Source organism: Motacilla alba, chromosome 7 (assembly GCF_015832195.1).
Source record: "Motacilla alba alba isolate MOTALB_02 chromosome 7, Motacilla_alba_V1.0_pri, whole genome shotgun sequence".
In the NCBI taxonomy this organism is placed as follows: Eukaryota; Metazoa; Chordata; class Aves; order Passeriformes; family Motacillidae; genus Motacilla; species Motacilla alba.
This window is the reverse complement of record NC_052022.1, coordinates 38303013-38329460: the sequence shown is the minus strand read 5'-3', so window position 1 is coordinate 38329460 and position 26448 is coordinate 38303013. Positions and strand designations below refer to the sequence as shown.

The following is a 26448-nucleotide window of genomic DNA, read 5'->3' as shown; positions in this document are numbered from 1 at the left end:
TCACCATGGTGATGGACAACATGAGGTTGTTACTCCAGTGGCCATTCTGCACCAACACCTGGAATCCCTTTCATCAATAGTCTCATCGTGGGTGGCTCCAACAGCAGTGCACACCCCAAAAAGTTTGGGATAAAAATCCTGGATTCCCTCCTCTGCCTGGCATTCCTCCTCAGTGTCACAACCAGAATCCCAGCACACTGCCTGCCGCTGCTCCGTGTCCCATACACAGCATTGGGTGCAAGTGAGGTCGCCCCAAAATTCCTCACCAAGGCTATAGAAGAGACCCTGAAAGACACAGCTACATTCAGAGGTGGGGATGCATGTATTGGCATCAAGGACAAGGCCCTCGCAGCACACACAGGTGCCCACGCAGGTAGTGACAGTGGCACATCTGGATGACACAGCAGGGATGTTGCAGGTAGGGAGGCAGAAGAGGCCACGGGTGCTGTAGCTGCAGTTAGGCGGGCAAGCGAGAGCTGGATAGGGAGATACAGCCATTAGGGTGGGGCAGCACACAGTGGGACAGACTTCTTTGACTATCTATATAGATAGTCCTGGAATCTCCATGGATTTTATGGAGTCTCCATTGATTCTCTGAAGTCTCCATGTGTTGTGTTGCACTAAATAACTATTTAGTTGTTTTGCACTGGATGATTTGGGATTTGCACTGAGTGGTCCTTGTATTGCGTGGAATAGTTTGTGTTATATCACATGGTTTGTTGCTCCCTTCTCCCATCACATGGTCTCTCCCTCATCCACCCCTCTGCCCTACACCCCTGGTGGTCTGTCGCCTGGTTATCCTCCCCTCACCCCTCCTCAGTGGTATCCCGTTGGCTGCGATCCTCTTCCCCTCGCCCCCGTTCCCTCAGGTATAAGAGTACCCTGCAAGAAGGGGACGTTCTCTTTTCTAACTGGGGGGTCGCAAGAGTCTGAGGTGTCCCATCTCAGGTCAATTAATGGAGAACTCTTGTCCCCACGTGGAGAAGAGCGCTTCTCGTCTTTTACTTTCGTCCATGTAAGTCCGTGTGGGCTGGGGTACATAGCTAGCCGGAGTGGACCCTCAACAGCCCAAGAAATACGGATCTGCATCCATGGACTTCCAGGACGCTCTACCTGGACTTTCTGGAGTCTCTGCAGACTTCCTCGACTTCCTGTTCAGACTTTCTAGAGACTCCATGGACTTTGTGAACTTCTACATGAACTTTCTGGAATTTCCTTGAACTTCCAGGAATTTCCTGCTTGGATCTGCCGCCATAACCTTTCCTAACCCATGATCCCATGGATCTTTAGTCCCACATTAATTAGGCTCCGCCCACCCCAAGGAGTATTTTCACCCAACCATTCTCTACTCACAACATCCCACTGTTTCCTCCAATCAGAAACATTGATCCCCTCCTCCAGGCATTCATCAGCATAGATCTTGAAGGCATGGCACAGCACATCATGAGGCCGCTCATTGACAGGTCGTAGATACAGTTCTTCATGTAGATAATGGGACCTGATAGTGTCATGACACAACCAGAATGGCCCAGAATGTTGGGACAACTTCCCACACCAGGTCTCTGCCTTGTAGGTCGCTGCCTGGTCCCATCCACACAGCTCACATTCCCCATCACAGGTGTCCTGGCAGTGGCCACTCTCACTGGTCACCTTCCACCCCTGTCCAAACTCCACAATATCCCACGCCTGTTTACCATCAGGAGGGAGTGTGTCATCCTGGAGGTCCCTGTTATTCCTGCACATTCCGCAGACTTTTACAGAAAGAGCAGCCAGAAATTTGATCACTAAATGATCATCCCAGTTGTAGAGGACCTTCGGCTTGAAATTTGATTGGATCAACATGGATTTACCCTTCTGGTAGACATGGAGCTCCCCATCGGAGAGGGACATGGGGAAGCACAAGTGGTGGCTGCTCACCTGGACGAAAATAACAATCATCAAAACAACCAAAATCCACCAAAACTGGGCAATACATGGAGTTTAAGAAGATTTGAGGTGTCTTCATACAAGGGCTGCCTACAGACCAGCAAATCGAGGAATTACTTAGGAAAAGACCCTCAATGTCATTGCTAAATACGTAATTTCAGCAACATTCAAAAAATTACTTGATTTTTGCTCACCCTCACCATCCCATTCTCTGATAAGACTGTGGTGACAGTGATATTGTCTATGGGATTGGTGATGGAGCCTATAGAGGAAACTTGGAAGCTCACCTTTTCCTGCTTTTTGACCTCAACAGAGAAGGCAGGAAGGGTGGTCAAAGTGTAGGCACATGTTCGCATGAAATCAAAGGTTTTTCCATCAAAACTGCAGTAGTGTGGCCTGCCAGCAAGCCAACAGGCAGAGAAAGTCTCCTGGATGCACTCTGGTTGTCCATCCACCACTCACACCTCTCTTTGCATACCAAATCCTCAAGAAGAGTGGTGTGGGGCCTTTAAAAAGGGGGATATGTTGCTATAGAGCGTGACATGATGCAAAGAACCGGGACTCCATTAGAAGGCTGTATAAGGGGCTTTATTAAAGCAACATGTTGCCTTTATAGTTTTACAAGATATTTACATTTACTTAACAAACACATACACTGCCCATTGGTCATAAGAAAGAAACAAAGTTCTCAATAGGTGAACAAGGAGCCATGTCACGGTCAGCCAACTAAAGTCCAAATCTTTTAACTTTCTCTCTTTCTTCATGTTGTCATGGTGACAGCCTTGGTACCTTCCTCAAGAGAGATACGGGGCTTTCCTTATCTTCAGGAAGCCTTCGCTGGCTCACAAGAACAGCACAAAAATGTCTTTCCTACAGAGAAAACCCATGAATGGTCAACTGCACAACACTCAACCATTGGGGTGACACAACAATGGACCGTCTGTACTCACTGGCAGCACAGAGCCCTGGGAAGCCATATCCAGTTTGACTCTGGAACCCAAACACCAGGAGCCCAATGGGCACCCGTGATTTCTCAGCGCTCTGCATCGCTGTACTCACGGTGATGCTGGCTCAGGAGAAATCTGTGCCAGGAATGGCCTGCCATGCCATGGTGTTGTCTGGTGGATGGTTGAGGGTAGTGGTGGCAGTGGTGGGTGCAATGAGGATGGAATGGTTATACTGGCTGGGCACATGGCTGAAGCAGAACACAGTGCAATGGGAGGTGACAGGTGGGACAACAAGGAGGAAGGGATCTTGCCCAGATCACCCGCTGAGGAAAAACACCACTGCACTGCCACCACCACACTGATGTACAGGTGGGAGTTACGGTTCACCATGAACATCTGCACCTCTCCTGCCACCATGGCTACAGTGGGATTCCCACTCCTGGTGTTGTAGGTGATGGTGCTGTCTTCATCTGCCACCACATAAATGAAGTCAATGTCTGTCTGCAGTGGGTTGGATGGCACCACATAGCTCCTCCCCCATGCTGTCATTGGGAGGAGCTGCTCCACCACGAAGTCAAAGCCAGCAAACACCTTGACACAGATGTGGCCACTGAGGCCAACACAGGGGTGTCGGCCACCACAACTGTGCCAGTGAAGTCCTGGCTGCTCTGGAGCTGCAGGCTATGGTAGGGCTGCAGCATTAGGTGGAGTATAGTGTCAGGGACATAGGTGGCCCCAGCATAGTGGAAAGTGGCGGTGGTGGTGATGCTAATAGCGGGGGTGGTAGCATCCACAGTGTAGCCCTTGGTGCTAACGGCCACCATGGGAATATCAGTGCTTGCCTGGACTATCAAGGTTTTAGGGAAAGTGCAGCTTCCAGTGAGTTCCAGGTTAGCAGGGAGGGGCAAGGGCACAGTGACATCTGGCCTCAGGGTGATGTTCTGGGTGACGGAGCTGCCACAGAGCGTTACCGACACCTGGGTGTCAGCAGGGACATAGGAGGAGACGCGGGGGGCTCTTTGTTGTTCTGTGGGAACACAGCCAGGAAGTCCTGGTCCCAGTAGCTGGAACTGGACACAGCTGGGCAAATGGGGGAAAAAAGAGGCCTTTTGTTAATTTTTAAATCAATTTTATATGTGTTTTATATAGAATTATAATAGGAATTGTACTTAAGTTACATTAAAGATATGACTGCAGTATCTAATTCATAGTCGAGATATAATCAGGATAGAAATTATATTTACAGTTTATTTTATTAATAACACAAATAAAACTATGCACTATATAAATGGTAAACTCAAATGTACATGTTCTATTAACAAATTAATATTAATAATATATCAATGTGTTAATAACATGAAATAATGCTGCATTATTAATATTATTATATGAAACACAATTCTGTAATATAACATTATTAATACGTATTTATATTATGAAAACCTGTGGCAGCAAACTGTGGCCACACGGTACAAAGTCACCGGCTAGCACACTTCCCGTGGCCAGAGGGCACGCATGAGAGTGACTGCCCCCACATCTTGCCTGAGACCTCTGAGGATGGCAATGCTTACAGAGAGTTTGCAGCTCCCTGCAGCAGGCTGTGACATGGGTAGCACAGCAAGGAAACCAGGCGCGAGGGACTGAGACAAAGGAAATTGGGAGAGATCACGTATATGAAATCCAAGGAAAGTTTATTCCCAGGAGGGGTCAGGGACAAGCGACAGAGAAAATGGGTCCAACTAGCATTTTTAAAGAGGGGATGGTACAAGGGGTGGATGCAAGTCTCACTGCGGGGATCTTAGGGGAGGAACATATCACTCAACCAATAGAGCTCATTCGGGGGAGGGAGGAAGCCTTACAAACCAATCAGCCATTGAAGCTGACACAGAACATTTGAGAACACAAGGGGAGTGACTACAGAGACTGACAAGAGCAAGGGGCAGTACAACCGGGATTGACATGGGCTTATAAGGGAATGAGGGGAGGAACAGAGAGACTGACACACTGATGGGCAGACAAGTGGCCGGAAAATTTTGTGGTAAACAACTTAGGAACCATTAGGAACAACTTAGGAACCATTTGTGGTAAACAACTTAGAACCATTTGAGGGAACAAAATTGAGTACATGGGAGAAACCATTATAACTGACTAACATTTTATATAGTCTAACTTTTATATTAAAACAACTGTAAAAAAACAACTACCACAAAAACCTATGCTATTAATTAATGCTGCTGGCTGGGCTACGGGGTGTTCCCAGGAGCTGCATCTAAGCCGGATAGCTCAGCTCCGAGGAGAGCCCGTCCCCCCAGGCTCTAGCAGCGCCTCCAGCCTTAGCAAGCCTTTAGTGATATTCAGCTTTAGTGATTCTCAGCTCATCAGTGATTTCAGCTCTTGGGCTTGCTAGGCTGACTGGGGCATGCAGCAGGCATTCGGAAGACCAGGAAAAGACAAGAGGAGAGAGGCTGTGTGAAATATTCTGCAGCAATGTCCTTTATTATCTTCTTTCTGCAAAGGGGTTCACTGACAGCTCCTCTCTGATAAGCCGGGCAGAAACAGGGGTTTATATAGGGCAAGAGGGGATTGAGAATTGTCCAATGGTAAGGGTTAAAGGAAAGTGACCTATAGCCTTACAGAGAGATAAGCAAGGGTCCAAGAGCGGGAGAGAGGGGCTCCTAACCTCCAGTCATCATGACTCAGCATTTTGCCTGTCTTAGGCCTCAGAATGCCAAGGCAGGTTTGCAGGGCCTGCACCTGCTACAATTAATATATTAATAACATTGTGTAGTATACATTGATATATTACTAATTATTAGTCTAATTATACATTAACAATATAGAACTCAGACAACACTGTGAACCCAAGGAAAGGACAAATCAAATCCAGATATTTTTTACCCAAAATTAATGGTCCAAGTCCCAGCAGGGAATTCCAGGGAATGGGAAATTCTGGCCTAAATGACTGAAAAAGCTGAAGAAAACCAGCTGGAGCCAGGAGAGACAATGGCAAACACAGAAATAAAGGGCTTTTGCCTTAAAATGAAGATACAAAAGTGAGGAAACCCTGAACCCCACAGAGATCCTCAAAACTGTCCAGAGACAGATACCCCACCCCCAAAGCCATCCAGGGACCCCCAAAACCACATGGAGATCCCCCAAAAATACCCAGGGATCCCCTCAGCCCTCTGAACCTCCCAAACCACAAGGTCCCTCCGGGGAGATGGCAGTCCCTGAAAGGGTTTTGGGGCTCCTGATAAATGACACGGAGAAGAGAAATTTTCAGTTGCCCTGAAGGTGCTGGATGGAGCTTAAAGAAAACTGGCAAAAAAGCTGAAAGTATGTAAAGGCATGCACAGAAAATCGCAAGCACAGCTGGAGCCAGTGGACAAATACGTAAGGAGGAATATAGTGGGGTTTTTGTCAAGTTATGTAACAAGAAGCAACAGTGCACGCACAAGGAAAACATTCAAGGAAAGGTCACGTGTAATATGGAAGCATTCTGTGACTATAACCACCAGAGACCTGTTCGTGGTCCCTCCAGGACCATACCCTGAGGTAAAGTTCTACCACTCACATCAGATTAAAGGAGAAATCCTTCAGTGTGTCCTGCACAGATAAAGAATGCCTGCTTTCTAATGCTCAAAATTGTGTCAGAAAGTTCCTTTGCCAGCCAATTTTGGTATAATTCCCTTGGATGGGCTTACGGATCTAAGGGGAGCTGAGAGAGTCCTGTCGGGATTTGGGGGTCTCTGGGAGGGTTTAGAATTTCTAGGGGAGATTGGGGGGGGTCCATGGGGCAGACTGGGGGTCTCTGTCAGGGGGATCCCAGCTCTCTGCCACTTTAACCACCCCGAGGGCCTCCCAAACCACATGGGGACCCCCTCGACCCTCCTGGACCGCCAAGTCCTTTCTAGCACGCCCAGAACCACACCAACCTCCTTCCACCCCAAACCTTTCCCCGGGGATCCCGAACAACCTCTCTTGAGACCCTCAAAAACACCCCAGTGACCCCCAGAACTCCCTGAGCATCTTTCAGCGCCCCCAAACCCGCAAACCCCTCCAGGGATCCCCATTTATACTCCAAGGCCTCCAGTGCACCCCAACCCCTCCGCGGATCCCCAAAGCCCTCCCCTCCCCCGCCGCTTCCCGCCTTTCCCCTCCCCCACCTCCCATTGGCCGAAGCGCCCGCCCGTCTCCGCACTGAACCAATCAGCGCCCGCACTCGGAGCGCTGGGGCAAAACCAAACGAGAGCAAGGGTGATGGAGCGGGTGAGGCCTGAGGGGTCCGGAGGGGACCCAGGGGGGAATCTGGAGGGCTCAGGAGGGCCCCGCGACACTTCCCGCATACCTCCCGCAGGGACTCAGCCTGAAGCAGCGAACGGAGCGTCCGGTGCAAAGGAGGTGGGAGAGCAGCCCATCCTCAAGTGCCCCTCGGGATCCCCAAGTGCCCCCTGGAGGCCCCAGTCTGCTCCCCCGTTCCCTCAGTGTTGTCCCGGACTCCAAGTGCTCCCCAGACCCCCAAACGCCGCTCCAGACCCCTAAGTGCCTGCCAATTCCCTCCCCTGAGCCAGTGTTCCCCAAGAGCGCCTCGAGGACCCTCAACTACCCCACCCGATCCCAGGTGATGCCCCGGACCCGCCATTCTGCCCATAAATGAGTCCCGCAGCCCCTCAAATTCCTCCCGAGACCACTAGCCCCGCGGGATCAGTGCAGGGTCCGCATTTCGGCGGTCCTCCCCAACCCTCTCCTCCCCCTCCCCGCCCCCAGCCAAGCCCTGCTGAGGCCCCGCTACCGCCGGCCGGAAAGAGGCGGAGCCAAGCAGAGGCTTCGCCCCCTGCAGCTCCACCCTCGATGACGCCCTGGTCCAATGGCGCTTGAGGCGGTGCTGAGGGGAGGAGCCAGCGCTGGACACGCCCCTGGTGGGCAGGGCCCGGCGGGGCTCTGCTGCTCCCCGCGGTTCCCTGCAGGGAGTGCCACGGGGGACGTGACCCACCTGAGGCACTTCTGCAAGCACCAGGGGCTGTCTTCACCCCAGGCTGTCTCCCAGGAACCTCTGTGGCAGGATCCATGCTGGAGGCCACATGACTTCCACAAGACCCTCTGGCCAATGAGCAGCAGCTCTCTGGATACCCTTCAGGGGGCAGGGTACTCACAGTCACGTGGCTCCCATTATGCCCTGCAGCAAACCAGCAGCAGCTGCTGTGCACCTCTGCGGCAGGGGGCACCACCCGCTGGGAAGCGAGAGTCCCATGAGCCTTTGCTGCAGAAGCCATTTTGGAGGTCCCATGACTGCCTCGGGGCTCTGTGGTGTGCACCATATTGGAAGTCATGCAGCTCCCAGGATGCCCTGCGGTCTGCAAGGGAGGCGCTTCCTGAGTCCCCTGTGCCACAGAGGGCCAGGCTAAAACCCCCGTGAGCACCCCCTCCTGCCCCCAGCCAATCAGGAGCAGTGCACGTGATGCCCTACAGGGGGCGTCATGGCAGCAGCCACTGGGTGAGGCACCAGAGGAGTCCTTGAGGGCCATGGGAGTTGCTTGAGGGTCATGGGGTCACTTGTGGGTCATCGGGTCATTTGAGCGTCATGGTGGTCGCTTGTCAGCCAGGGAGTCACTCAAAGGCTAGGGGGCGATTGAGGGTCATGAGGCACCTTTTGGGCCAGGGGGGGTCAGTGGTGGGGCTAGAGGTGCCCTTGTGGGCTAAGGTGGTCATCTGAGGCGGTCACTTGAGGGGCTGAGGGGGCAGTTGTGGGTTGGGGAGACACTTCTGGCTCAGAAAGTCCCTCTCAGAAAGTCCCTTGTGGGGCCGGGGGAACACTTGTGGGACTTCCACCCCCCGTGACATGCAGCCCCCCCAGGCCCTCTTGAGGACCTTCTCCTCTGGATGCTGCGATGCCACCACCAGGCCGTAAGGGGACGCCTTCAGTAGGACATCCCCACCCCCAAATTTCAGGGGTCTCTGCCTCCCCCAGGTCCCCCTAACTCCCCATTTGCTCTCCCTTCCCTCCCCGAGGGCCATCCAGACGCTCTTGGAATGCCCACCTGGGCATCCCCAGCCCATGGTGGGGCCAATAAAGCAATGACACCGCAAAATTGCACCAGGGAGGTGGGGAGACCCCCCAAAACTCCCTCCCTTACCTCCCCAACCTTTCGGATTGCCCCCAATCCCCTCTCCCTCCAAATGTCCCCAAGAGCATTTGGGGGCTTCTGGGGGCTCAAAAGTGGCTGTTGGTGGGGTGCTGGGTGTCTCTAGGGGGTCCGTGAGGGTCTTCGGGGTTTTTGGAGGGGCTCTGAGGAAGGGATTTGGGGGGGGGGGGGGTGTATGTGGAGCCCTGGAAATCGGGAGTGGTTGGGAGCGCACTGGGTGTCTATAGGGCATCTAGAAGAGGTTTATGGGATTTTTTGGGGAGACTCTAGGAGTGTTGAGGAAAATCTGTGAAAGATCTTGGGTGTCCAGGTAGGGCTTGGGGGAGGGGTCTTTAACGGTCCGGGGGTCTGTGGGATGTTTTGGGTGGCCCAGGACAGCGTTAGGAGGTCTGTGGGGACCAGGAAGTCTATAGGGGCGCCACGGGGAACCCCCAAACCCGTGGGAGTGGGGCTCACCTGTCTTCTTCACCTTCACACGGCCGCGGTGGCGCCGGCGCATTGTGGTGTCCCTCCGCCCCTGAGGGCGCTTGGGGGGGGGGGGGGTCATGGAGGCGTCAGAAGCTCCTACTGAGCCCCCAAAAATCCCTCGTGCCCTCCCCCCCGCCGCCCATTGCCGCTGGTTCCGCGCCAGTTTACTCACTTCCTGGACTACAACTCCCGAAAGACCGCGGGGCCCCGAAGGATGCCGATAGAGCTGGGACTGCGGTTCCAGTCATGCCGCGCGGTCCCTGAGAGTCCCGTCAGAGCTGGGACTGTCTCCTAAGTTCCGTCCCAGCTGCTCCCCAAGTGCTCCCCGAAATCGTAAGTGCCCCCCGGGACCCCGTAAGTACCCCCAGTTTCCCTCTCCTGACCCTCAAGTGCCCCTCGGGGTCCCGAAGTCCGTCCCCCCCGTCCCCCGTCCCCTGCTGTAGGAGCGACGGGGGGTAGGACGGTCGGGACGGACGAAGACAAGAGATCTCTGAAGCCAGGTCGTGGAACATGCAGTTTACTGCAAAAGGCGTGGGTGCAGGGGCCCTGCTTGGAGCTGCCAGCCGCAGCTCGGAGCAGGCCCGAGAGAAGTAAAGAGAGTGGTAAGGAGAAAGAAGCTAAGAGCGTGGTAAATAGGATGAGAGGGAGGTTCCCGTTACAATACAATAAATCTTCTTCTGTGTTGAATATTCTAATTCTCACTAACCAATCTAATACAAGATACAAATCCTATAGCATTGACACACAGCTTATAAGAATTATTACATTACCATACTGTGTTACATTCTAAACCCTAAAAACTACTCTTTGGATCCATTCTGCTAAGCTACTAGGGTCTGCTCTGACCCTTGGACCTGTCTAGAAGCAGAGGGTATTGTTTTCATCAAAAAGGGATTACCTTCAGCTGGCCATACCACTGTTTTCTAGTTGTTCAGTAACTAAGGTATCTCAAAGCGTGCTTTCATTTCATTCTCACTTATAGTTTCCGTAGTCTTAAAATCTTTTGCCAGGCAATCATATTTATAAGGCGTTCTTGTTTCATCTTCCCCAACACCCTACTTGCCCCCAAAATGCCCCCTGTGTGTCCCCTCAGACCCCCAAGGGCTCTCCAGCTGCCTCCCTGCCCCCTAAGTGCCCCTCCAGACCCTTTAATGATCCCTCAAGCACCCCTTGAGTGTCTCCTGGGAATTGGTGTGATGACAACAATGTAGAGAAAGACGCCGACTCTGTCACAGTATCAGCAACAGTTCAGCCTTTAATTAAAATTTGAATCAAAATTGCAATTGCCGGTGTGGAGGATGGACAAGATCCCGTACTTTTTCGTGCCACTCCCGTGGTCCCTCTTGGAGCCAGGGAAATTGCAGGAAAAACATTCCTGCATGTTGCGCACATCAAAATTTCATGAGAATCAGGAACAGAGTCTGTGTGGTCAACTTCCCTGACAGGTGGAGATAAATCCTGTCAGATGAAGAACAGGTTGACAGGATTTTGGGGACCTGGAGTATACACTCCTGTGTAAACCCTGTGTAAACCCCAGAGACCCCCGCTAAAACCCCTGAGACCCCCTCCATCCCCTATAGACTCCCCAGTAGATCCCAAATACCCTCAGAATCCCCTCAAAATGCTCCATAGCTCCCCCCCACCAGAACACCCTATAAACCCCTCAGGACCCTCCCAAATCTCCCTCTACAACCTTCTGAGGCTCTCTAAAATAACCCATAGATCTGCCCAAACTCCCGGCACTCCCCCACAGCCCCCAAGAGGGGCTAGCCCAGGTGGTCGCAACTAGTCATGGACTGCCTGAGCCACTTTTTGGGCTGATATGTATGTACGTATAAATCTAATAGAGAGATAAAATATAATATAGAAAGGGGCCTCCAGGAGAGCTGGGGAGGGTCTTTGTCAGGGGACGGGGTGGAGGGTGAGGGTTTTCACCTGCCAGAGGGCAGGATAAGATGGGATATTGGGAAGAAATTCCTCCCTGTGATGGTGGTGAGACCCTGACACAGGTTGTCCAGAGAAGCTGCAGCTGCTCCATCCCTGGAAGTGTCCAAGGCCAGGTTGGACAGGGCTTGGAGCAACCTGGGATAGTGGAAGATGTCCCTGCCCATGGCAGGGGGTGGATCAAGATGACCTTTGAAGTCCCTTCCAACCCAAACCAGCCTGGGATTTTAAAAGTGGGGGAGGCTTGGGGTAGGCGACCTTGGCTGACCCCAGGTGCCCCTCCAGGCTACTCCATCACTCATGCTTCAGGAAGAGACATCAAGAGAAAACCTGATGAAAAAGCTCCTGGGGCAGATGAGTTGGGGAGGAATGGAGTCTCTCAGGAACTGGTCCAGCCCTTTCCAGTCCCTCAGGTGGAGGCACTTGGGGCATGATTCCTACCCAACAGGCATCCCAACTGGGAGAAGACAGGTTCAGCCTCTTGATCCAGCCTGTCCTGATCCCTCTGCAGAGCCTTTCTGCCCTCCAGCAGATCCACACTCCCACACAAGCTGGTGTCATTTGTGAACTTAGTTTGACTTCCACTTGATCCCCTCATCCAGATCATCAATAAAGATGTTGAACAGGACTGGACCCAGCACTGACTCTTGAGGTCACCCACAAGTAATTGGGTGTTATGGATAGAGTGGGAGTTTCAGACAAGCCCTGTCTTAGGCAAAGATTTTTGGGTACAGCTTGAATTAGGTGGCCTGCACCTAAACCACTCTGGCTTGCAAGTTCTGAGTGGCAGATGAGGTCTATTATGAAATTAGTTATATATTGAATAGACAGGAGATAATAGACAAAAGGTCTTGAACAGAGTTACTTACTACACGGTATAAAACAAAAGAACTACTAGTAGATTACATAAAACAGTGCACAACATTAAGGTACCTATATTAAAGCTAGGAAAGAAATAATATAGGCTAGGAGTCAATGTAATTTACCACCAAACTGGCAAGAGTGTGCACAGAGTCCTTTCACTCAACCCTCAAGAGAGGAACCACAAAACCAGCATCCCAACTTTGGGGGAAAAGCCCCACACATTTCCAGGAAATGTGCAAAAACTTCTACTTTGTGAAAGCTTGGTGTAGCTTTAATAGATTGTGAAGTAAAATGTCTGTCAGAAATTCCAGCTTATCTTTCCACAACCTTGCTTCCACAGCAAGATGTTTATTGTCGGCTACAAGTGTCACTTCCATGGCACCCAAATAACCATGAGACAAGCAGTCTTTAGTGATTTATTTCACCAATTAGCAAGCTCTTGTGGCAGAGAACATGTCCTGCTACACTGGCCCCAGCTGGGTTTAGTTCTATTCCCCACCACTCTCTGGGCTTGGGCATCAGCCAGTTTTTCATCCAGCAAACAGTTCCCCTGTCCAATCCATGAGCAGCCAGCTTCTCCAGTGTCAAAGGCTTTACTGATGTCTATAAATATACATCCACCACCCTTCCCTCATCTAATGAGTGGGTCATTCTGTCACCACCTGCAGACCCTTGACCTGGGCGGGAACAACCGGTGACACTTGGCAGCCAAGGCATTCCAGGGCCTCCTGTGGCTTTACAGGCTGTACCTGGACCGCAACCGGCTCCTGGAGGTGAGCGTGGCCACATTCCAGCCGGTGCAGGTGACACTGGGCGTGCTGCACCTGTGTGCCAATGCGCCGTGCTACCTGAGCCGACACCTGCGGCAGCTGCTGCCTTTCCGCTACCTGCATAACCTCTGTGATCTGAAGCTGCCAACACAGCAGCCATGTGGGATGCGTGTGGTCCCACAACGCTTCTTCCAGGGCCTCAGTTCCTTGCGCTCGCTCTACCTGTCACAGAACTCGCTCTCGGCCATCCCTGCCGATGCCTTCGCTGACCTGGCACAGCTGCAGTGTTGCAGCCTGAATAGCTGCTAGTAAAGTCCAGGGTAAAAAAGCAAAAAGGGCCTTTGCATAATATCCACAGATGTTTAATTCAGCCACGCAGTAACATGTTCAGGTCCCAGGCACATCCAAATAGAGGGTTCAGGTTTCTCTCCCGAGAGACCCCGGGGGTGACCCTGGTTTTGGGGCGTACAAAGATAAGGGCCAATCAGGGAATAGGGAGGGAGTGGCTCAGGGACACAGGAACAGACATGGGAACAGGGGAAGGAGCCAATGGGGTCTGATCGGCTTTTTGAGGGAAGCTTCTTGTGTTTCCCCAACCCAGGGGATGCCCCCAGGGTCTCCACACTACAGTACCTAATGGTGGCTGCCAGCAACGGTGGGATGGGCCACCTGCCTGCCGGCATTTTCAAGAATCTGAGCAACTGCACAGCCTGAACCTGGAGAATGCAGGACTGCACAGCCTTGGCCCTGAGGTCTTCTGCAACCTGACACAACTGAAGGAGCTGCACCTGGCCAAGAACGAGCTGCGTACATTGCATGTGACTCTGGCCATGGATTTGCTGCTTGAAAATGTTTTACTTTCCATAAGTTGTCTGGGCTGTGTTATGCAAGAGGTCAGTGTTTAAAGAGATTATGATGATGTTACTTATTAATCTCCCTGGCAGCACATCTGCAAGGCAGATACTTTGCTCTCAAGACTTTAACTTCTGCAGAACTTACCCTTCCCTTGCTCATAATTTTCCTTTGCTGGGCTTCTCCCAGTAAACATCACCAAATCCCACAAGACCAGTCTTGACTGCACCAAAATAAAATTAAACTGGGAATGTTATTTTTCTCAAGGATTTTAAGGTTTATAAATCACCTGTTCTGAAGTGATATGAGGTGTGTCAGGCAAGACCTAAAGGGTTTAGAGATAAAAGCAGCATTTTCCATATGTTTGTTATGAAAAATAAAATATTTTCACTCAGACATGGCAGACTCTCCCTGCTGCTGCAGGGTTTGGGGAGGGAATTTGGGGAGATCCAGCAGGTCCTGACACCTCATTTTTCCTTAAGTGAGGATCCTGAAATGGCAGAGGAAAAGTATCAGGAAACTTTAGAAGCTGAGGAAAACTACCCAAATACTGGTTGCTGAGGCTCTTGCCTGTGTTTTGAGCAGTGAAAGAATAGTTGGGGCTGGAAGGGCCTCTGGAGATCGACCAAAAAAGGTCCTGGTCTGGCACAATCACCTCGCCTCAGAATGTTTGGGGTTTGGGAGGTGAGACCTAATTTGTGTCCCTGAAGAGATGGATGGAGTTTTCTCCAGGTTTGAGTTTGAAGGAAACAGAACTGTGACTGTTTGTGAAAAACACATTCACTCTCCTGAGAATTTTTTAAAAGTATAATAAAGGACAATAGGAGACAAGGACCATAAAGCAAAGGTTATTATGGCCAAGAGTATCTTGGCACTGAGCCAAGACCATACTGTTACCTTTGAGGATACCCCTTAAATACCTTTCCAATTACATCAGCCTGTTGCACATTCATAGACCCTTATGCATATCCATAAACTAGTTTATATTTTCCAGGAACTATTTTACACAGACCCTCCTTTGGTCTGCCTTTTTAGAGCTTGTGTATTTCTTGGCTGTGGTTTTGGCCCCTTCTCCTTATCACTTCTAGTTTGGGCCTTGGTTCATGCTTTCTTCAGATGGTGAGTGCTGATAGTTGGCATATCTGTAGCAGGTGTCCTCATCCTGTGTTCATTGGATGTTATCCCATCCATTTTGATTTAACATAACATAAACCCATTTTAACACAAGTATAGCTATTTTGCTACTATGTCTAAGCTTAATTAACAGTAGAAATACCAACGATATCTTTATAACAAAGTTACTTTAACATCACACGTATCAAATCCATTTTAATATTTGCGCAAAGCCAATATTATAATATATATCTATAACAGTGTTTCATTGCTCTCAGCTGGTTTTTGTTCTCTCAGCCCTGTGGGATGTGGCAGGACAGGTGAGGTTCCTCTCTGCCCACCTCTCCCACCTGCTGAGTCCTTCTGAAAGGCTGCCAAGGGAGCAACCCACTTCACTCCCCTCATCCATCCAGGAACTCTCCCATCATGGAAGGCAATTAGATCGCTTCTGTGATTAATTTTATGGAGTCCAGTGGGGAGGGAACCTTCTCCCTGCCTTCCTCCCTCATGCGCCTCTTCCTGCTTTATTCTCTGTTGCTCTGTCCTGCTCCCTGTGCTGTGTCAGGCGGGGGTGGAAGGAAGATGGCAGGAGACAAAGACCACTCACCACTGAAGTGGCTGCCGGAACCCAGGCTAGCTCCTAGAACTCCAGTGCCACACCAGGAGTGGGTAACTGCCTCAGGATGGGGATTTACCAGAGGCAGAACCTTTAGAGTCACTTGCTGTAAGGTGCCAGACACAAGACACAACAGGGACCAGGCAGAGGAGAAAGGAGGAGGCTCTCCATCTTGAGGTTCCACATGGAACAGTTAATTCCACGCAACAGGAGCAGGCCAAAAAGCCCCTAGCTGTGTTGTCCAAGGGCTTTTGTACAGATACAAGTCAGGGGGTGGATACAAACAGCTAACCAATAGGGAATTCCCAGGGGAGGAGTGAGGGGATTACATCAAGTGTCCGGGGCCAGTTGGCATAGGAGGGTGGAGAGGATGGGTCACATGGGCCAATGGGGCTTCCAGGAGTAGGGGAATACCGAAGGAGTAGTGCAGTCAGGGATTGGCCCGAGGTTTAAGTGGCAGGGAAGGTTTGGGAATCAAGGGCTGGGTTGTCTTGACAGGCAGGGAAAGAGCTGGAACAAAGGGCGGGGAATGGCATGAGGGACAGCTTGGAGGGAGGGTAAAACCCAGGGGTAAACCAACTTGGGGACAACATGGGGGTACAACAGAACACACCACTTGACAAGGAATCAATAAAATAAAATCAAACCGCAACAACCCCAATGTTCATGTGGCAACAGAGAGCTTTTATTTCCCAAGGCCTTGCTTATATAGGACATTTGAAAAACCCCGTCTGGATACTTTCATAAGTCAGAACTCTACACCCCTTTGGGTCCTGGCCAAGGAAATGCCTGCAGCCTTGGGAGATATGTGACTGGGCGAGGCCCTGTCAGTCAAACTAGGGGCTTGTTGGTTTGCCTATCACAGACCAGCTAATATACGGTAACACTGTGCCATCATTCATCCCTGTGCCATCTCTCCTCTCTGTATCCCTCTGTCCTGCTCCCTGTGCTATCATTCTTCCTTGTAACTGGCACAACTTTCTTTCTCCCAGTTGTCTGTATGCCATCATCACCTGTGAGTTGCTCCTGCTTTCACAGAATAATAAAATCAGTTTGGTTGGAAGGGACCAGTGGGTCATCTGGTCCAGACTTCCTGCTCAGGGAGGATCATCCTGGGACACGTGGCATAGAATTGTGTCCAGACCTACAGTCCCCTGAAGACCCAGATGAGGCTCAGTGTACATCAGCCATGTGGTGGAAGTTCTTACTGAGGTGCCATCACCATACACCAACTCATTGGCAGTGATGTCATGGAAAGGAGAACAAAGAGTGGATAATTTCGTTACCAAACTGGCAATATGAAAACAGTATCTTTTTAACCCTATGGGCCTGCATCTTGTCTGTGGAAAAGACCTCCAGCGACTGAAAGAAGTGCCCTATGCCCCACTAGCATAGACTGGAGTCTATAGGGGGCAAGTGCCCCCTGCTCAAGAGAGAGAGGCACACCACAAGGTAACCTGTGGTTTTACTTGCCTGACCATGGTGAAGACATACGGAAGTGGGATGGAAAACCCACCTCTGCCTTGGCATCACAGGTATGTGAGTTGAGAGGAAAATTTAACCACCACAGATAACTCTTCAAGGAAAAATGCCACTCAGTTTCCACTGGCCAAGTCCTCTGGCAGAATTGAAGGGCTGATGTCACTTCTGACCCTCTGGAAGGGACCTCCAGGTCATATTTACAAGAAGCGAGCAACAAGTACCATGATCAGAGCTAGAGGGTCCCTGGCTCCAGCCAGGTGTGGGAGAAGGACAGTGGGGTCTGTTGGACTGTGTGGATCCATGGCCTGGCACAGCAGAGCCACGGGAGCACAAGGCTTTCATTGACACGGGTGCACAATGTACCCTGATGCCATCATGCAGGGGCAGAATCCACCTCTGTTTCTGGGATGACAGGAGGATGCCAACGGGGACTATCCTGGAAGCTGAAGTGCTCCCGACTGGGCATGAGTGGCAGAAAAATGCCATTGTTGCTGGCCTAGAGGCTTCATGTATCGTTGGCACAGATCACCTCAGGAGAGGTATTTCAAGGACCCAAAAGGACACTATTGGGCTTTGGGAGAGATCCTGTGGAGACAGAAGAAATTAAGACAGCTAAATCCCTTGCTTGGTCTTTCAGAGGACCCTTCTGCTGGGGACTGCTGAGGTAGTTGAAGAACAGCAGGTACTGATGGCCAGTACAACAGTGTCCCATTGGCAACATGGCACTGACTGGGACTTCAGGAGCCTGTCCATGAGCTGATCCGTGGACTGGAGAGCTGGGCATGCTCAGCAAGACTCGCTCACCCCTCAATAGCTCCACATTAGCCCCTGCCTGAGTCCCGTGGACAGTGGACACTGACAGTGGGCTGTCATGGCCTGAATGAAGTCATGCCATCACTGAGTGCTGCCATGCTGGACATGTTGGAACTTCAGTGTGAGCTGGAGTCCAAGGCAGCAAAATGGTGCCACCATAGACATTGCCAATGTATTCTTCTCCATTCCTCTGTCAGCAAATTCCCAGAGCTGGGGTCCCTCTTTGGGCCCCCAGCCCTGAAGCTGCCCCAAATAGGGCCTTGGCCTCCCTATGGCCCCCTGCCCACACAGGTGGGCTTGGTGACCACCTTGCTTAGTGCCACCGTCAGTTCCAGAGGGGCCCTGGGGGTCCCTGGTGGGGGGGAGCAGGGGCTGATGGTGGAGCTCTGTGCCCACTCACATGGGGGGATGTCCCACTTTTGGGGGTGTCTCTGTCTTATGGGGAAGGTCTCAGTTCCAGGAACATAAATCAGTTACATGTGAGTGTCTCAAGGCCATTAATTGAAGGGCTGGGGGGAGGGGGGTCCCAGCTCCCTACAGAGGGGCACGAGTCCCTGGGCAGGGACTCGTTCCATGAAGGGGTATAGTGTCCCCTGTCCCACTGGCAGGGTCTCAAAAATGAAGTGGAGGAAGGATGCTCTTGCCCCATCTTGTTCGCCACACTGTTGCGGTCTTCCCTCCCACCCTGTGTTCAGGGTCTTTCCCCTCTCTATTTTTTCTCTCCCAGAGGAACACAGAGCCACTAGAGTGATGTCCCAGCTGGCCAGGAAGAATCCAGGCACCTCCTGACACAGGACACGGACATTGGGGTATGGGGGATAGGGTGGGAACATGGGAGACACATGGGAAAATCGGGGACACACAGAAGACATGAAGGTGGGACATGAGGAACACATGAGGGACCCTGGGGACATGTGTGTACATGAGGGGGGGGACACAGGGTGGCAATGAGGGTACTGTGTCCATGGGGAGGGGCAGTGTTAGAAATTATGCAATTCCTAAAATTTTAAACTAACTTTAGTCAGGGGTTTTGTTCATCTTTGCCAGGGGGAAGGGAACGGAAGTTTCTTTTCAAGAGACTTTGTTCCCCGGGCAAGGCCTGATGAGCTTGACATCCCAATGGATTGGGAGTTGCAAGAGGATGCTCAAGAGAGAAGTGACCGTCAACACCCGAACTTCCTTCCTGGTGTGTCAGAGACACTTGGTCTGAGAAAAGATCAATAAGAGAACGAAGAATGAGGACCTAGTTAGCATTGGAGGCAAAGGGACCAATAACCAGTAGGAAACCAGATACAAAGAACTGTGTAACTTGTGGCCAATGAATGTTGAACCAAGGAACTTTTCTGGGTTTTGACTGTGTAGGTATGTGAAAAATCTAGTAAAGAGCCGTGTGTGATGGAATGGTTTTCTCTGTTCAACACAGGCAATGTGTGGATGAAATTATCTCTGTTGCACATTCTGGCCAGAACAACATCCTGGCCAGAATAAAGTCATGCCTTAATTCTCTTAAAGTAGAAATGTTGTTGCAGAGTTTTTGTTTTTCTTGCAGTTTCAGTTACAGCAGGACAGTGCCTCCATGTCCCTCCATATCCCCCCACATCACCTGTGAGTCCTTTTCCCCCAAATGGATTTTATGGACAGCTGCAGCCCTCAACTGACCCCCACTGGCCATGGGGAGGCACCGTGAGCTACTGGGACCATACTGGGAGCAACTGGGGTAACTAGGATCATACAGGGAACGACTGGAACCATGCTGGAGAGTGACAGGGAGAAAGGGGAATCATACTGGGGGTAAATGGAAGCAACTGGGACCACGCTGGAATCATACTTTTATCATAGTGGGAGTGACTAGGATCATACAGGGAATGACTGGAACCATACTGGAGATGACTATCAGCCACTGAGACCAGGGCCAGAAGGATCTAGCAAACTCCAGGCCTTGGTGCTGGGACAGCCCTGGAACAGATTCCCTGGGGGAACCCACAGCATGGACAAGAAAACCAGGGCACTGGGATCAGCCAGGGCTTGGGAAAGGCAGGTACTGCCTGACTCACCTGATCTCCTGCTGTGCCCAGGTGGCCCTGGTGGGTGTTGGACATGTGTGGGTGTGTCTGCCTGCAGCTCAGCAAAGCCTTTGGCGCTGCCTCCATCTCCCTGCCTCTCCTGGAGCACCTACAGCTCGCGGCTGGGACAGGTGTCTCTCACTGGGAACACCTGGCTGGTGGCCAGGCCAAGAAAGAGTGGGAATGGGGCCACAGCCAGCTGGGGGTGGGCACTGCTGGGTTCCCCAGGGCTCAGTGTTGGGGCCAGTCCTGTTCAACATCTGGCCTGGGTGGACAACTAGGGGCAACTGGGAGGCTTGATGAGTCAAATGAGGAGTGTGGTGGCTCACTGGGAAAACTCGTGCTTAACTGGGAGGTCTGTGAGGCAATGTCCTCATGAGACCCCAAAGCCCACATGGGCCACCATGAGTTCACTAACGCCCCAATCTGCTTATCCCAGTGGATTTCATGGACAGTTGTAATCCTTGACTGACCCCTACTGGGTACTGGAAGGCATGGGGAGCTACTGGGACCATGTTGGGAGCCAACTGAAGACACACTGGGAGCAAATGGAAGATGCTGGAACCATGTTGGGGGTACTGGGACCACAACTGGGGCAACTAGGGTCATACAGGAGGGGACAACTGGAACCATGCTGGGTTCGTAGTGGGAGTGTGTGGAACCACACTGGGGGCAACTGGTATAATACTGGGAGTGACTGGGATCACTCTAGTAGGGACAGGAATTGATTTGGACCGTTGGGGCTGTGACAGGGATCATTCTGGGAGTCGTTTTGATCATACTGGACTCACACGAGGAGTGACTGAAAAGCACTAGAATCATATTGCAGTTGACTGGAATCATACTGGGGTCATTCTGGGAGTAACTGGAACTATGCAGATGACCGGGAGCAACGGGAACCACACTGGGAGTGACCGAGATCACACTAGGACGATTACAGAGCCTGTACTGGCACCGCATTGGGACGGTAACTGAGACTACCCCGGGAGCACCGAGGCGCGGGGTGCCCGGGGGCGGGGCCATGCAGAGTTATGCTAATGAGCCCTCGGCGGGCGCGGCGCCATCGAGTCGCGGAGTGCGGCGGCGCACAGCGGCCGCGCGTCCCGATTGGCGTGGGGAGAGAAATGACGTCACGAGCGGCGCGGCGGGAGATTTGAACGGCGCGGCGGGAGATTTGAACGGCGCGGCGGGAGATTTGAACGGCGCGGCGGATCCCAGGCGTGACGTCACTGGCGGGGAGCGGGACTTGGGGATACCCGGGAGTGGCGTGGGGGTCCCGGACACCTGAGCCCGCCCTGACTGCCCCTTCCCGGCCGCCGGGTCCCCTCCTGGACTCGCCCTGACCCTGCGGCGGACTCGGCCACGCCATGCCCCGCCCCAAACCTACCCCCCGACGGCGCGGCGGTTCCCCAGCCCCCCCATCGCCCCGGCCGCGGGCACGCAGTGAGTGAGGGGCGGGGGACTCCCCTTATAGACACCCCTTATGGACCTCCTACATCGAGCCCCCTTTTAGGCCCCCCTCTAGAGCATTCCTATGGACTCCCCCTGTTGTTGTCCTCCGCATCCAGCCGGTGCCCTATATAGCCCTATATGCTTCCATCACCTATAGTCACCCCACACTCCCTCTCCCCTATAGCCCCCCTACCTCCATAATCCCTGTGCTCTATAACTCCCCTATATTGGTCATCACTGTAGCTCCCTTTAGATCCCTCATACCCACAATGTCCCCCCAGACCTTACAGATCCCTTATAACCCCCACAGCTTTCCCCTGTCCCCCCGGCTCCTATAGCTGCCCATAGATCCCCTATAGCCCCCTGTGTTCCACCAGGCCCTATAGATCTCCCATACCCCCCATGTTCCTTCAGAGCCCCCCATCTGTGCCCTCCCCAAGGCCAAATAGATCCCCTAAAGCCCCCACAGACCTCTATCCTATGCCCTCGCAGGGCGCCGCCCAGGTCAGCGGGCATTGCAGGAGATCCGCAAGTACCAGAGCAGCACCCGCCTGCTGCTGCGCCCCGGCCCTTTCGCACGCCTGGTGAGAACCCCCCACATCCCAAAATGAACACTCCTGCACCCTAAAATCCTAAGACACTCAAATTTCCCCCACAGAACCTCCCCAGCACCCCCCATGGACTGTCAAACTCCCCTGGGACCACACAGAGCATCTCAGATACCCATAAAATCTACTTTGGGACCCCTCCAGGACCCCCCCCACAGTTTCACCCCAGAACCTCCAACATTGTCTGGAATCTTCCAAACCACTCTGGATCCCCTCTCCTGGGATCCCCAGACCTGTCCCAGGACACCCCAGATCAACCCTTTCAGACCCTGCAACTTCCCCCAGAGCCTTCAAATCCACCCTGTGACCTTTCAGCTCCCCACAGGACTCTTCCAAATACCCACTGGGACCCTTTAAACAATCCCTCGGACCCCTTCAAATCCAACCCCAAATCCACCCTGGGCCCCCTGAAATCCAACCGGGAACCCTCCAACCTTCCCTTAGACCCCATCCCAAAAACCCACTGGGATTTTCCAACCCCCTACAGACCTACCAAGTTACCCCCCAGAACTCCAGATCACCCCCTGGGACTCCTCAGGACCGTCCCTTTCCCCCAGGGCCCCCCCTCAACCCTGTTCCAGCCCTCCCCATACCCGTGTCCTCCCCATCCCCGTGACATGGTGGGCCTGTCCTCCCACAACATCCTTGCATGTCCCCCAATGTCCTTCTGTGGTTCCAGACATCCTTGTGTCCTGCCGCCTTCAGAGGCTGCATGGATTGAGTGCTCCTGCTGTGCTGGCACTGTGCCCCTCTGTCGCATTTGGGTGTCCCCAGGGGAGTGTCCCCATGTTCCCGTGGCCGAGGGTGTTCTCAAGATGTTCCCAGAGTGGTGCTTTCCCCCTGCATCCCACCTGGGAGATCCCAGGGTGTCCCCATCAGGATTTTCGCACATCCCCACTCCCCAGTGTATACCCAGGTGTTCCTGTCCCCACTGTTCCTCTCCCTGGGGTGTCCCCAGAGTGTCTCCAGGGTGGCCACAAGGGTGTCCCCAGGTCCCTGGGATGTCCCAGGGCAGTGTCTCCACGTCTCCAGGGTGTTGCCATGGTTGTAGCTCCAGCCTGGGATGGCCCCAATGCCCCCATATCCCCTCCACGTTGTCCCAATGTCCCCTCACTCCTGTGTGGGAATCACTCCTGTGACCCCGCTGCCCTCATGTGCCCCCCTCCCCGTGCCCTCCCTGCCGCAGGTGCGGGAGCTCTGCCTAGTCTTCACCCGCGGGGTCGATTACCGCTGGCAGCGCATGGCTCTGCTGGCACTGCAGGAGGTAGGGCTCGAGGGCCCAGGTGGGGTGGAGGGGGTTCACAGAGGGACTGGAGGGGTCCTGTGGGTGCTGCAGGGTGTCCAGGGGACTCAGGGGGGTGGGGAGGGGGCTGAGGGGATCTCCTGGGTATGGAGAAGGTTTCCATGGGGGTTGGGGGAGGGGGTCCTGTGGATGCTGCAGGGGGGGCTGTGTGTGCTGGGGGTGTCTCTGGGGGGCTGGGGAGGCCCAGGAAGGTCTCTTTGGGTGTTTGGATGAGGCCGAGAGGTTTGTTGGGTGTGTGTGATGGGAGCAGAGGGGGAGTCTAGGAGGGTTTCCACTGGCTGGGGGGAATAGTCTATGGGTTCTGGGACAGGGTTCCATGGATGTTGAGAGGGTCACTGGTGGGGGGGGAGGTTCCCTTATTCCCCTTATTCCCGGTGTCTGTTGGGGATTGAGGGTGGGTCACTGGGTGTTGATCCCCCCAAGACATTTACAGGCACAAGGTTTTTCGGTCCCCACAGTCATCCATGGGTGGGTTTGGAGGGACCCTGCGCCCCGGGTGTGTGTTTGGCGGGGGGGGGGGGGGGGGTCTCTGCCCTCGGGGGGAGGTGTGGGGGTCGGGGCATGCTGGGGGGCTTTAGGGACCCTCCCTCAGGTTTTGGGACACAGGCAGCAGAGGCCTTCATGGTGCGGCTGCTGGAAGACGCGTACCTGTGTTCACTGCACGCCCGCCGAGTCACCCTGTACCCCAAGGATCTACAGCTGGCCCGGCGCCTGCGGGGACCTGAGGGGGGGGGCATCTGAATGGGGACCCCCTGGGGGGTCTCTCTTGACAGTCTCACACCCCTTATCTTACTGGGACCTCCCATGGGACCGTCATGCTGAGACCCCCCCACCATGGGGTCCCCCAAGACCCCCAACGTGGACCCACCCCATAGACTCCCCCACCTCAGGATCCCAAACAACCCCTTCAGGGACCCATCCCAGGGTGGAGGTCCCTTTCCTTAGTCCAGCACCCCTCAGGTTATTGAGTACCCCGACCCATCATCCCCCTGGAACCCCCATCACTAGCATGCCAGTCCTAGGGAAACCTACCCAGGACCTCCACCCTAGTGGAGACCCTCCCAGTTTTGCTGTACCCCAATAAAATGTTTGTGACCCCTAGGTGCTGATGCTGGGGAGGATGGAGGGGATTTGGGGGTGAGGCACCACAGGGGGGAACCCTGTAGGGGAGAAGAACCCACAGGGAGAAGGGCTTTGAGACTGTTTTGGGTGAGGGCACCTGGGATGGGGGCCAGGAAGGTCTTGGGGCCTAAAGCGTTCCATGTATGGTGGTGGTGGAGGGATCACCCAGGGGGTGGCGCTTAGGGCATTCGCTTTTGGAGCGGGGGTCAGGGCTTTGGGGGCGGGGCTTAGAGGTGGCTTGAACGTGGGTAGGGCTGCCTGTGGGGGGTGGGGCTTAGTACCCCCATGAGGGTGGGGCTCTGGAGGTCTCTCGTCCATGGGCTTCAACAGGGTCCCCTCTCTGGGGCGGGGCTTGGGGCCACATTTGGGGGCGGGGCTGCGGGGGTGCTGGGCGCTCCCAGCTGCTGTTCCTGCTCCTGCCGCTGGGGGCGCTGCTGAGCAGGGAGGGGCGGGGCCCGCGGGGGCGCTGCACCGGCAGGGGGCGCTGCACCGGCAGGGGGCGCTGCACCGGCAGCGGCCGTGCCTGCGCCTGGGGGCGCGGGAGGGACCCCAGAACGGACCCGCCCCACCCCAGCCCTGCCCTGGCACCCCAACCCCCCCTTCCCCATGCCTTGGAGACCCCTCCCGAACCTCAGAACCCAAAACCTACCCTGGGACCCCAAATCCCCTTAAACCTACCATCCCTGCCATCCTTGGGGTACCCTCTGAGCCCCCAAACCTCAGGGACTCCAAATATCCCCCCTAAAATCCCAGCCCGACCCCCACCCACTTGGTTTGGGATACCTCCAGTTTTGGAGTCTCCTCAACCCTCGTTTTTCCCCAGACAGGCTGGTGCTCAGTTTGGTGGGAATATTTTTGTTACTGAACTTTCAAATAAAGTTATCAACGCAAATTGTGGGCAGGACAGGATTGGACAGAAAATTGCTTTGACATCTATAAGGACCCTAAAAGCAGCAGTACATCTGATGATGATGAAATCACATTACAACCCTAAATTAAAAATGATAGTCAGAGTCTGCACACTGTTACTAAAACAGTGTGATACACAGCCGCCAAGATGGCAAAGTTCCAGGAAAAGTATAACAGACGTACATAGTATTGGAAACTGGATATATTTGGAGAATGCCTCTGGCAGGGGGTGATTGAATCATTTGTCTGAGGCGGAGGCCCAAGGCTTCTGGAGGCCAGAAGTATTTTTAATGGTGAGTGACCAAGAAAACTGTGGTCTTTAACTCTGAGTGCCACCTATTTAGCAGGAGGTTGAAATGGGAAATGGAAATGGGGTATTGAGGTGGCATCAAGGGCAGGGGTTGGTGGGATGTCTGTGTCAGCATTTTAACCCCATTTTGATGTGAATCTAGGTGATTTTAGTTAAAATTAATCTGGTTTTGGAGTGAATCTGATATAGATGGAGACTCTGATGTGGCCTCAAGGTGGTGGGGAAGGATGGGGGGAGGGATGTTTAATCCCTGCTTAATTCTATTTTGACCAAAAGGGAGTGCATTGGGGGGAAAATATATTTTGACCCAAAATGGGAGAATTTGGGAAGAAAAACCATTTCAATCCAAACTTGGTGAATTTTGGACAATATTTTTAGAGTTTCGAATGTTTGGGATGGATTTGGGGGCAGTGGGGGACAAAATAAGACCCAAGAGTTTTCCATGGGGTGAAAAAAGGCATTTTGGGATATTAAAAGACATTTTTGGATAATCTGGAGACTTCTAGAGACACACCAGGGTTCACATGTATTTTTCCCATAAAATAACTGTTTTTAGTGATTTTCAGTGTTTTTCACAGAGATGGCACAAGATGGGATCTGGTGGCTCTTCCTTCCCATCTGTGGTAACTAAAACCCATGTTTTCCATGCAAAATCCCCAAATTTCCTGGATTTTTTTTTACTTATTTCCAGGCTTTTTAGCACATAAAATGAAATCCTGAGTCCCTGGGCTTGTTTTTGCCTA

At 52.9% G+C, this 26448-nt stretch overlaps 2 protein-coding genes and 1 long non-coding RNA gene across 3 annotated transcripts; 2 read left to right on the top strand and 1 right to left on the bottom strand.

The window, feature by feature from the left end:
* Positions 1 to 1708: 1708 nt before the first annotated feature.
* LOC119702964 lies at positions 1709 to 8437 on the bottom strand. The gene is made up of 3 exons (XM_038141775.1): positions 8427 to 8437; positions 7867 to 8004; positions 1709 to 3953 (listed from the first exon to the last, which is right to left on the bottom strand). Exons 1-3 carry the CDS (start codon positions 8435 to 8437, stop codon positions 3419 to 3421), a joined length of 684 nt encoding a protein of 227 aa, XP_037997703.1. The 3' UTR covers positions 1709 to 3418.
* A 172-nt stretch (positions 8438 to 8609) lies between these two features.
* On the top strand, positions 8610 to 15262 carry LOC119703450. The gene is made up of 3 exons (XR_005257635.1): positions 8610 to 9817; positions 12961 to 13065; positions 13664 to 15262. It is a non-coding gene; the product is annotated as an uncharacterized LOC119703450 (long non-coding RNA).
* A 5913-nt stretch (positions 15263 to 21175) lies between these two features.
* On the top strand, positions 21176 to 24465 carry CENPA (centromere protein A). The gene is made up of 4 exons (XM_038142870.1): positions 21176 to 21444; positions 21946 to 22037; positions 23248 to 23325; positions 23971 to 24465. Exons 1-4 carry the CDS (start codon positions 21369 to 21371, stop codon positions 24103 to 24105), a joined length of 381 nt encoding a protein of 126 aa, XP_037998798.1. The 5' UTR covers positions 21176 to 21368; the 3' UTR covers positions 24106 to 24465.
* The last annotated feature ends 1983 nt before the right edge of the window (positions 24466 to 26448 follow it).

Bases quoted from the DNA above. Each gene is read 5' to 3' on its own strand.
- LOC119702964 (XM_038141775.1), bottom strand. The intron at 3,954-7,866 runs GTGGGTCACGTC...CCATTTGCCCAG, and splicing joins TGCTTGCAGAAGTGCCTCAG to CTGTGTCCAGTTCCAGCTAC.
- CENPA (XM_038142870.1), top strand. From the start codon at position 21,369: ATGCCCCGCCCCAAACCTACCCCCCGACGGCGCGGCGGTTCCCCAGCC. The intron at 21,445-21,945 runs GTGAGTGAGGGG...ATGCCCTCGCAG, and splicing joins GCCCCGGCCGCGGGCACGCA to GGCGCCGCCCAGGTCAGCGG. The intron at 22,038-23,247 runs GTGAGAACCCCC...TCCCTGCCGCAG, and splicing joins CCGGCCCTTTCGCACGCCTG to GTGCGGGAGCTCTGCCTAGT.